The sequence below is a fragment of the Populus nigra genome, chromosome 8 (assembly GCF_951802175.1).
Source record: "Populus nigra chromosome 8, ddPopNigr1.1, whole genome shotgun sequence".
Lineage (NCBI taxonomy): Eukaryota > Viridiplantae > Streptophyta > Magnoliopsida > Malpighiales > Salicaceae > Populus > Populus nigra.
Window position 1 is genome coordinate 4,092,395 of NC_084859.1, and position 11,323 is coordinate 4,103,717.

The 11,323-nt window shown below is 33.3% G+C and overlaps 2 protein-coding genes across 3 annotated transcripts; both read right to left on the minus strand.

Moving 5' to 3' along the window:
* Positions 1-2,622: 2,622 nt before the first annotated feature.
* On the minus strand, positions 2,623-6,205 carry LOC133701006 (protein WHI4). Of its 2 annotated transcripts, none has more exons than XM_062124758.1 (10): positions 5,851-6,205; positions 5,715-5,777; positions 5,263-5,344; positions 5,107-5,181; positions 4,888-4,966; positions 4,690-4,732; positions 4,072-4,178; positions 3,859-3,928; positions 2,932-3,014; positions 2,623-2,848 (listed from the first exon to the last, which is right to left on the minus strand). In XM_062124758.1, the coding sequence occupies exons 1-10, from the start codon at positions 6,058-6,060 to the stop codon at positions 2,818-2,820; spliced, it is 843 nt and encodes a 280-aa protein (XP_061980742.1). In that variant the 5' UTR covers positions 6,061-6,205; the 3' UTR covers positions 2,623-2,817. The 2 variants fall into 2 exon arrangements, with proteins under 2 accessions (XP_061980742.1, XP_061980741.1); XM_062124757.1 differs by having other exon boundaries at positions 4,072-4,181; positions 5,851-6,203.
* A 3,645-nt stretch (positions 6,206-9,850) lies between these two features.
* Positions 9,851-10,969, minus strand: LOC133700653 (PRA1 family protein F3-like). The gene has a single exon (XM_062124245.1). The coding sequence runs from the start codon at positions 10,801-10,803 to the stop codon at positions 10,213-10,215; it is 591 nt and encodes a 196-aa protein (XP_061980229.1). The 5' UTR covers positions 10,804-10,969; the 3' UTR covers positions 9,851-10,212.
* Positions 10,970-11,323: the final 354 nt, after the last annotated feature.

An 11,323-nucleotide genomic window follows, 5' to 3' on the forward strand; every position in this document is an offset into this window, starting at 1 on the left:
TCTCTCGTCTCTCTCTCTGTTTGTAGGTCTGCCTATCCTGGACTAGTTTTGAAACTTTGAGAATTGAGGGATGGAGTGGATGGAGAAGCAGATGTAACTAATCTCATATTTGTCTTGACCTCAAAGACATGAAACATATGATGAGAGGAAAATCTTTTCTTGCCTTGGCAGCAATATTTTGAATTTCAAATTCTTGGAAATGCAGTAAATCCAAGCATTAATTCTGATAATGACAGGCTTGAAGAAGCAGATGAAACTAATCTTAGATTTGCCTTGACCTCAGGAACCAACCAAAGGAAGCAAACATGAAACACGAGAGCATTAAATGAGGGTGAGGGGCGGGTTGCAATGATGTGGGGAAAATCTTATCTTGCCTTGGCAGCCATTTTTTGAATTTCAAATTCTTGGAAATGCAGTAAATCAAAGCATTAATTCTGATAATGACAGGCTTGAAGATTCAGAACATTTTTAATGCTGGGATTTATGCATGGAGCACACACAGGCCACAGCCATCCCCATGCTCTTCATTTTGTTATCCACAGGAGCAGAGCTGGTGACCGCTTATCTAACCTCTGGTTGATGACAATGATTTTCAGAGAACTCTATCCTGAAATGGAATTGTCTCTTCTTAACTCTGACATTTCATGTGCTGCTGAACAGGATGCAACCTTTCGGGGGAAAAAACATAAAAAGAAAACAAAATTATTGGAAGCGTCAAGAGCTGTATTGCCCTGGATGATAGGTAACTTGTCTTGTTCTATAGCTATTGACCTGCAGCTGCAGATATTTATGTTTATGAATGATTGGTTTTTAAAGTATTTTTTATTTAAAAATATATTAAAATAATATATTTTTATTTTTTAATATTAAAATAATAAAAAATATAAAAATTTATTTTTTAAAAAAAAAAACTAAATTTTAATCCACTGTTTAATCCGACTCCTAAACAGGAGCGAAATCCTAAAGCTATGGTCCCAGGCAGTAATAAAATATTATACGGACCTTTCAAAATGGGCAGAGATATCATACAAGAATAGCAATCAAGAAGTTAACGTTGGCAGCTTCGCCTTTGAATCAGCTTCCATGGAGACATCACCGTTAATTATAGGCTTTTGTTTCGAAAAGTATTCTCAGCCACGTTCGAATAAAAAAAAAAAAGTGTCTGTGGAATATATTTTTGATTGTTTTTTAAAATAATTTTTTATTTTTAAAAAATTATTTTTGAAATTAATATTTTAAAACAATTTAAATATAAAAAAATTAAATTTTTATAAAACATGGTTTACATCATGTTTCAAACAGTAAAATTTTGAGTCCAAGCTAAGCAAAATGATCGATTTAAGCCTTCACTTTCTAACCAGCAAACTGATTTGCTTCAAGTTATAAATGACATGGTAACATGAAGCCACGAAGAAACAAGTTTAAACTGAAATCAAAACCCTAGATTCAGTTTAATATGCTATCAGTTAGTTACATCTGATATTATTATATTTATATAAATATATATTTATTATTAATAAAAAATTAATTTATTTTTAATATTTATATAATATTAGATTAATAAATCGAATATTTGATTTATGAATATAAAATTTATGAAATAAAAATACTTTGTAAAAAAAATTATAAAGTTGTTATAATTATAAAATTTCTATTGCATTTAAGTATTGTTTCTAAAATCAGTCGATGCTCTCTTAAATATTAATCATTTACTAGCCATAGAGACTAGTGTGTGTGTGTGTGTGTTTATATATATATATTATGTTCTTTCCTTTATGAAATAAAACAATTGTTCTCATTTAAGTATTATGTTCTTTCCTTTATGAAACAATATAACTTTTTTAATATTTGATGATCATGACACGTTGCTAGACGATGCACTTAAACTTCAAATATCAATTAATCAATTATTTAATTGATAATAAATTAAACTGTTTCATTTATTTAATTCTATTTAATTAGAATTATAATTAATATTTGAACTAGCATATGAGGAATCTAATGGGTCATACACATTAAGAATTACTAATCATAAATTAAACTGTGATGATTTAATTAAATATGACTTGATTCAAATATATTTTAAAAATTAAAAACTAGAATATAATTAATATAGAAATTATATTTTTAGACCTAAAAAAAATCAAGTAAAAATTTGATTAAGTTAATTTTTAAAATTTTCCTGAACTAATATATGAATATTATTCAATAGACAAATTGATATTTCATAAATTTATATAATATTTTAGATTTTCCTATAAATAGCAAGTCATGCCTCTCATTTTTTTAGTAGTTGTCTATTAGAAAAAAAAAAATACGTAAATCATAAAATAAAGAGCTAGCACTTTAGGCATAACAATTCCTCTCTCATAAATAAGAATTTAGAAAATTTCTTACTGGTGGTAAGTGTTAATTATCGTTGGAGGCTGGATAATTGGACAACTTGTAGTTTGCGACAACCCAGCCTTTGAGGAATTATTCAAAGTAAAAAAAGATCAGATTTTCAAGTAATAAATCCTTAAACAACTCTAGATCTGTTTAACGGGATCCTAGAGACTCCCAAATAATTTTGTTTTATTGTTTCCGTTGCTTGTATAATATTTCGAACCCAACACCAAGGACTAAAGAAAAATTCACTCAAAAGCACATTAAGGAACACAACCAAACGAGGGAAGCACTCTATGGATCATCAGGAACTTTACAATATTAAGAAAAACAAGGCCAATCTGGTTTGCAATATATTGTTAAGTGAAGATAGAACCACTAGTTCCCTAGAGAATCAAAAGGTAGTCAGCTGATGAGTGATTGGGTTCTCTGCTATGGCTTCCTCATTTTGGACCTGGCATATCTGCAGTGCTCCGGTGCAAAAATACATTATGATGACGAAATATTTGATGTTTAAATAGCAAAACAAGGGTGGAGAATAAGTACTCTATGTGCATGCCACCTCTGTCTGATGATGGTAAAGTGGTGTCTTGAAGATTCTCCATGACTTTAGTAGCTTGTTCAATTTCCTGCCAGAAAAGAAAAAAACATCACAGGTTGAAGAATTAGTCTTCCTAAATAGCGAGTTTTGCAGCTACTAATCTAGATGTTAATAAGATGATAGTTTGATAGGGGAACTTAAGTTTACAACATAAAGTAAGAACTCATCAACAACATGGACCATCTTTTGCTCATGATACGAAGGAAGAGATCCATATTGTGACAACATTTCAATACAAAGAATCCTGCAGTGCTGAATGGGTATACTTCTCAAACCAAGATTATCAAGTGAGTAATCATTTTAAAGGTGAAAAACAATAATCCAGCTTGCTTGTTTTATTGTGACTGCAGCTGTGTGAGATATATTGCCAAGATTAAGCAAATCCCTTCACACCAACAGTTGTGTCGCATTTTCTCTGATGCTGCCTTTTAAACAACATTTATGACAGCTCTGATGCTGCCTTTTAAACAACATTTATGACAGCGCCCGATGCCTGAAGGAGCATTGAAGGCATCAACAGCAAAATGTGAAACTGAATTTAGTCTTATATAAGGCTAAGTGACTAGAAGCACAAGCCATACTAAGGAGATGGCCAAAGATGGCCTCTGATGCTGCCTTATAAACAATGGCCAACATCTAAGATGGTCCCATACGCCTGCAGGATGCTCAGCATCAAAGGCATAGGCAACCGAGACTGAATTCACTCTTATAAAGCTAAGTGACAGTGGAAGCACGAACCATCTTAAGGAGATGGCCAGGGATCAAGAAAATGTTTTCATTGATATCTCTGGACTATCTTCTTTTTTTTTTTTTTCCTGCGAAGGCCAAAGGCCCAAAGCACAAGCAATTTCTTTGACTGGTAGCATTAATACCTCAAAATCAGCAAAGGCAACTGGCATTCCACCTTTCGCACGAATTTTGAGCACGTGAAATCCAGGATATCTGGAACCAAAAGAATTTAAGCCATCACATTTCCAAACTCATAATATAATAGATAATCAAGACAACAGCAATAAGAACATAATTAGAGTACAGAAAAGATTACTAAAGAGTAATCTATTTTGATAAGGCAAACTGGAACTCACTGTGATAGAACTTGCTTCAGTTCATCTTCAGTGCAATTTGGACCTAGATTTGCAATAAACAAAGTGGAACAAGGACGGACACCTCCTTCTGCAGTCCTCTCCCCTATCTCCTGAACCAACCATTTAATTCAAATGCAATGTTAATTCAAATGCATTTCCATGCCTATGGACTAATCACCGGAGAAAGGTTATGTAATCAACAGTTGGGATTCATGAAAGAGGAAAAGTTAATTCAAAATTCAGAGACATATGTGAAATGCCAGCAGAGTGAGTTTAGTTTCATGTCCTTAACTTTCTCCACATTCTCGCTATCTCCTGAAAGTTTTACTTTTAAAAAAATAGAAAAACCACAGCAATTTCGAGAGAGGGCATACAAACCAATAAGCACGAAAAACAGGGTGGAGAACCAGGGAACAATTCTGTAAAAAAAACTACCTTTCAAGAAATTTGTTTTTCATTAATGCACTAACAGTCATTTAAAGTCGTTCGCTGCTCATTTAATCCCCATCCCCTCCCAACAACCCCCAAAATAAGCAAACAAATAAAGCAGTGTTATCAGCACCCGCGCACATGAATCAGCAACTCTTACAAAGGATAAGGTGAAACACTGTTACTTACATTTACTGCTACTGCAGCATTATCAGGATCACTTGCTGCCTCACTGCAAAGAATCAGACAGAAGAAAAGTCAGAGATGCACCAAAAAAGTAGGAAAAACTTCGAGAATTATTTTGCACCAGTAATCTAGTCAGCAGGAATCTTGAAATAATAAACTTTAAATTGAGGAACAAGTATAACTTTTAATCACTTTTCTAACCTCTTTGCATTTTCTGAATCACCCTGGTAGGCAGTATCAACATTGTTCATTTCAGGATCTTCTTCAGGGTCGCTTTCAACTATACATGGGAAGATAATCAAACAGAATCAAGGCAAAATCCCATGTATACAACTCTTTGAAATGAAAAATAGGAGAGCAATGAAAAATAGGAGAGCAACAAGTAAACATGCACAACTAGGCACGCATATCAGTAATTACCATCATCACTTGACGTTTCATGAGCATCGGATGGCTTTTTGGTTCGTTTATCAATGACAACATAGGCTCCACTACCTGCATAACAAAGAAGGTCAATTGCCTATCAAACACGTTTTGGAAACAGTAATTTCAATCAGTAAATGTTCAAACATGTACCTGGTTTACGTTTCCTCCTCGAGTTTGATCTGGCAAGTTCAATATGCAGAGTGGATCCACTTTGAGGATCAAATTTTACTCCCTAAACATGATCAACAATGAAAGATGGCATTACAAACATGCATGGATTCCCAAGAGATTCAAACACTATCATCACCATAACCATCTTTACATATTCACAATGCGCCCATTTGTCATACATCCTTTGAGAACAAAACTTAAACATGACCATCCATTACGAATCAGAACCGAAACCCCAGATGCTTGTTTGTTTACAATAATTTAGTTTAACAGCCTAGCTATATACCATAAAGAATTCCCCTTTTCTCATTTGCAAATATCATCGAAACGCCGCTCAAGAAACAACTTATCAGCGGTGGAAAATATTGTATTTCGGCAGAAAGAAAGAATAAATTCTGTAAAAAAACAAAACAGAGAAATGAAGGGCTCACATTCAAAGAATGCAAAGCTGCAATGGCTGATTGGTGATTGAAAAAGGTAGCAAAAGCAACAACCTGCAAAGTAAACAAATATATTCAAGCTTGTCCATCTTGAATTATTCATTTCTATTTGAGATGGGGCCCTCACCTGGTTGCCGCGACCGGTGTACTTGAGCTGGCAAGAGTCAAAGCCAGGGCGACGCCGAAAGATGTTATGAATTTCACGCGCCTTCACGTCATCCGGTAGTCCCGACACGAACAGAGTGTTTATCCCGCTGTTCCACTCTCCTCCTGGCGCAGCTGCTGCTGGCGGTAGCTGGTAATAGGGATCGTAGGGCTGGTGATGACCATGTGACATAATTATTATTATTAAATCTTGATGGCTGGTTACCACAACTTGTGGCGGTAAAGACGACGGAGGAGGAGCACGGGAGAAGAGGAGTGGAGGTTTAGGGAGGGGATTGGAGTAGCGAAGTCTTGCAAATCGACCTATGCCTCAATTCTCAATTGGGTCCCATTTTATTTTTTTTATCAAATAAGTATATGATATATTAGAAATTATCAATTAGGCCCTCTCATCCAAATTCATAACCTTCGATCCCTTCCCATTTCTTCATCTTTTAATAGCTTTTTTAAATTTTATCGCAATGACTTAATAATTATTTATAGTTTTCAGACTCGGTCTGGTCTAAGGCTCGGGTTTCAAGTTTTAACCGGATCATCAGGTTGTTTATATCAATTTTTTTCTAAAAAAAATCAAAACGACGTCGTTTTAGTAAAAAAAATCAACGAATTACAACCGGGTTTTTGATCGGGTCAACCAGATCACCGAATCAACTAGTTTTTTTTTTATTAATTTTTTTTAACCTGGTCCGATTCCAGTCTCGGGCTAACCCGCCAACCGGACTAGGTTTCAAAACTATGTAATTATATGTCATGTTTTCTCTTTTCAATCACATTTCATGGGGGTTTTTTTTTTCCGAGAAAATTTCCATTCAATAGTCACAAATCATTAATCCTAGTTCGGACCACATCCGGTAATTGAGAATCACGTCTCATGCTTTATCAAATTTTAATTTAATGTATTAAGGCTTCATTGGACACTTTATTGGTACTCCAATAATTTTAATTTTAGTTGAATGCTTGAAAAAGCTTGTCTTTAAAAGCATTCAATCATCTACGAGACAAATTCCTATGAAGCCAGGCATATGATCTGCCTAATTTGCTTTTATTGTATATACTACCGCTATAACATAAGTGTTAATTACAAGGTTTATCCCGGCTTTATGTAAATTATTGTTGTTGTTATTATTTTATTGGGTCACGCTATGATATTAGTCGGATTAGGTTATTTTTTAACTTGAAAAAAAATATCCAGACCATAAAAAGTTATTTGATATTATTATTAAATTTATATGAGTAGGTCAACTTTAAAACCTATTTATTTGCCTCCTTACTTAACATAGGTTTAAAATTAAATTGTATAGGAGTTGTTCCAATATAATTCGGTTGACATGATAAGTTCAAAAATAACTTGAATAACCAATAAAAAAATATGGTTTGATTTTTAAAAAATTTCAAGGCGACACCTTTTTTTAATATTGAGACGACAACATGTTGGATTGAGTCGTGTTTTGTGGCTTAACCCGCCAGACCAATGACCCAATCATGGACTTTACTAGGTTTAATAACTTTGTTTTTTAAAATATTTTTACTTAATTATATGATATTAAAAATAGACGTTCATAATATTGAGTATAAACCAAATATTAAGATGTTTGTTTAAGACTACGATAATCTCATATAAAATAAACCGAAACAAATTATAAAGACCAATTAAAAATCAACTAAATATTGAAGATAATTGAAATAAAAAACCAATAATTTTTTTAATATAATCTTAATGTTAAATGATAAAATTAAAAAAAAAAAAGAACCTCATTCACTGCTCATCAATGAAGAAGGTGAATCATACCCTAATTTTTTTAGTTTATAGTTCTAGTTTACAGGGTCACACTATATTGCAGGTCAGATTAATTATTTTCATAATATAACAAAAAATATCTAGGCTATAAGAACTATTTGATATTATTATTAACCTGGCATAATGGATCAACTTTGAAACCTTCCGATCTGACTTTTTACATAGCTCGAGTTTAAAATTAAATCGTGTGAAAGTTGGGACTGGTGTGACCTAGTCGACTTGAATCGTCCAAAGACAACTTGGTTGACAATAAGAAAAAAAATTTAATGATGAAATTAAGAAAAAAAAGGATGAAATTGAGAGAAAAAAATTTTATTAACCTGACTTCTTGTCTAACTCGAGTTTAAAATTAAACTGCGTGAAAGTTGCTCCAACATGATCCAGTAGACTTGGTCGGTCCAAGTTGAGTATAAACCAAATGTTAGGATGTTTGTTTGAGAAAATAATAACCATGAAAGCAAACCAAAATAAATTATAAAGACCAAATCAAAATCAGCTAAATATTGAAGGAGGGAATTGAAAAAAAAGCCAATAATTTTTTTTAATACAAACTTAATGTTGAAAAATGAAATTAAAAAAAAAACAAAAACAAAAAAAAGAGACCTCTTTCACTGCTTATTAGTGTAGGTGAGTCATACCCTAGCTTTTTAAATTTGAAGTACTAGTTTACAAGGTCACGCTATGCTGCGGGTCATATCAATTTTTTGAATGTAATAAAAATATATGTCATAGAGAATTATTTGACATTGTTATTAAGCCTAGCCTAGTGAGTCTACTTTAAAACATCATGATCTAACTTTTTTATTTAGTTTGAGTTTAAAATTAAATCGTGTGGTAGTTGACGTAGTGTGACCCAGTCGACTTGGCTCATCCAAAGATAATATGCTTGATCAGTACAAAACGAGAGAATGAAATTGGAAAAAAGGGATGAAATAGAAAAAAGAAACAAAAACTCCATACCCAACTTCTTGCCTAACCCGAGTTTAAAATTAAATCGTGTGAAAATTGGCTCAAAGTGATCCAATAGACTTGACAAATCTAAATGCAACCCGATCGACCGACAAAATTTTTTTGAGGATGAAACTGAGAAAAAAAAGAAGTAGATAGAAAAAAAAACATATTGATCCAACTTTTTATCTAACTCAAGTTTAAAATTAAATCGTGTGATAGTTGCCCCAACATGATTCAGTAAAGTTGACTGGTTAAGTCAAATGATTGTTAAAAGAGCTCGATGATGAAATTGTAAGAAGAAAAATAATGAAACTAAAAAAAAAGAGAGAGAAGGATAAATTGAAAAATAAAACTTTCTTTTTAGGATAGGGTATTATTATTATTATTATTATTATTATTATTATTATTATTATTATTACAAGAGGATTTTGCAAATAGCAGCCCATCAATGCTAGTTCGAGTTAAGTTTGTGATTGGAATGGGATGCAGAAATTCATCTGATGTAAGAGAAGAAACTAGAATGACAGTCAGTCTCCATTTGAAGATAACCCGCAAATTATGAAAGTAGTTGCATTCAATACGAGTTTCGTCTGTTCCTGGGTCAACTGTACCCGCATGAGTTTGACCTCAGCTTCAGCAACCTTGTAATTTACCTACCTCCTATTTTCTTTTTCTTTTTTGCAAGAGATGAATTGTAATTAAAAGAACACACCGGTCTATCTCTCTCTCTCCAAACTTAGGGTTAGCATTTATATAAATCAATAAATCCTGTCAATCCCTGTCATAAACTTTGAAGTTTAAAGTGTTTTTTAATTAATAAATTCTCCAATTTAATACCACCAATTAGCATTTTTTTTTGCACGAAGAATGAAAAAAAGCACCATTCTTGCCCGTATTAGTAGAGATTTAAATTTGATCTTTTAAATCTTGATTATTTTAAATTAATAAAATTAAATTTTATTTTGTAAAAACAAGCACTAATTATACCTCATAATTTTTTTTTAATAATAAGGGATCCCCTCTAGTTAGATATTTAAAAAAATTATATTAAGTTCAAATTTAAATAAATTTAATATTAAATGATTAATTTAAAAAGAAAATTATGTGATAAAAAAAAATAGAGTTGATCTTTTTCATGACCAATTCGAACTTGATTATTTCATAAAAAAAAAAAGTGGGATACTTATCTATTGTTCATATTCGGACCCATAGCTTTTATTGTTTTCAATCAATAAAATTTCATTTATATTTACCCAACAATCACGCATAAACAAAAGGGACATGGTCTTAATTATAGCCATGGACATACTTGGTGGTGAGCTTGCCATGTGGGTTTGCATCTTTCCCTTCACCCACCACTCAAAACCAGATGGAAGGATCAAGAATCCACCCCAACAATCAATGAATCTCACCGGTTCCAAAATAAATGACGGCAACTTCATTACAGACCAAAACAAGGAGGAGAAAAAAATGCCTAAGCAATCTGGACGGAGCACCAAATCAACAAACAGGACAAAATTGATCTTTTATTGGTACAATTAAGATCAAGAAACTCAATTAAAAAGCACCCACCTATCAAGAAGAAGGTCCGGCGCCGGCACCAGCACCGGCAGCGGCGGCATGAGTAGAACTCATCAGCCCAGTAGTTTCTTCATCCAAGGACAAATCATCAATCTTCCTTGTAACCCCATGAATCAAAACCACAACCACGCCAACCAAGAGTGAAACCAGAACATTCCAGGTCACATGTGTCAACAACAAGAAGAAGATGGTGAACACCCCCAGCACGATCATCACCACACGATCATCAATAGTTCGGCCCAAAACCACAAGGGGCTCATCACGCAAGAAGTACAAGAACACCCACGCAACTCCCATGACAATAAATACTATGAGAGAGACAGGGTGCCATAACAAGCTCAAGAACAAGATTATCAGCACTACTATCGCGTAGTTCATAGTAAAGTAGGCGATGTTTTTTCTAACTCTTGCTAGCGCATCTGATAGATTGCCAGGGAAGTTGAAAGACCTGAAGTTGAACATCACTTTCCATGGCCGACGTGTGCCCAGACCAGCTTTTATGCGCTCTTTGGCACGAGAAATGTATTCAAGTTTCGTGGAGCTTCCCGGTGAGGAAGAGGTCGGGATTGTGCCGTAGTTTGCCATCGTTTCCGGGCAGATTCCGGTGGAGGCGGTCCTTGGGTCACGTTCTTGGGTTTTGCTTTTGTCAGGTTTGACCTTTTGGTGATCCTTTTGAAGAGAGATATTAAGGAGATGAGGGGGTGACGTTGTTAAAGAGAGCAAGAGGAAATGGAAGAGAGGAGAGGACTAAATTATATTTATGGACAACTGGATTTATTCCATTTGGATCTCGTAACAGCTACAAAATTATTATTTGATTTATTATTTTTTTTTAAATGATAAAGGGATATTTTTTTAATGAGCTTGCAGGTTAACCGTTATTATTATTTTTTTCTTTGAATTGGTGATCTCAAGAACGCGTTCTTCGCATTAGTCTTGTTGTGTATGAGAGTAATTTAATAAAATATCTTGGACACTATCCTTCGAAAAAAATAAGTAAGAAAGCATATTTTTTTTAACCATCTGACCTTTTAGAATTATTTATTTATTTATTTAATATCAATATAATGAAATTATATTATATATGTCAATATATTATAAATAA

What these genes read in the sequence shown, in the direction of transcription:
- LOC133701006 (XM_062124757.1), bottom strand. Translation starts at nt 6,060, where the DNA reads ATGTCACATGGTCATCACCAGCCCTACGATCCCTATTACCAGCTACCG. An exon ending in GAGGAGGAAACGTAAACCAG is followed by an intron (nt 5,182 to 5,262) that starts GTACATGTTTGA and finishes TTTGTTATGCAG; the next exon opens with GTAGTGGAGCCTATGTTGTC. An exon ending in TGAAACGTCAAGTGATGATG is followed by an intron (nt 4,967 to 5,106) that starts GTAATTACTGAT and finishes TCCCATGTATAG; the next exon opens with TTGAAAGCGACCCTGAAGAA.
- LOC133700653 (XM_062124245.1), bottom strand. Translation starts at nt 10,803, where the DNA reads ATGGCAAACTACGGCACAATCCCGACCTCTTCCTCACCGGGAAGCTCC.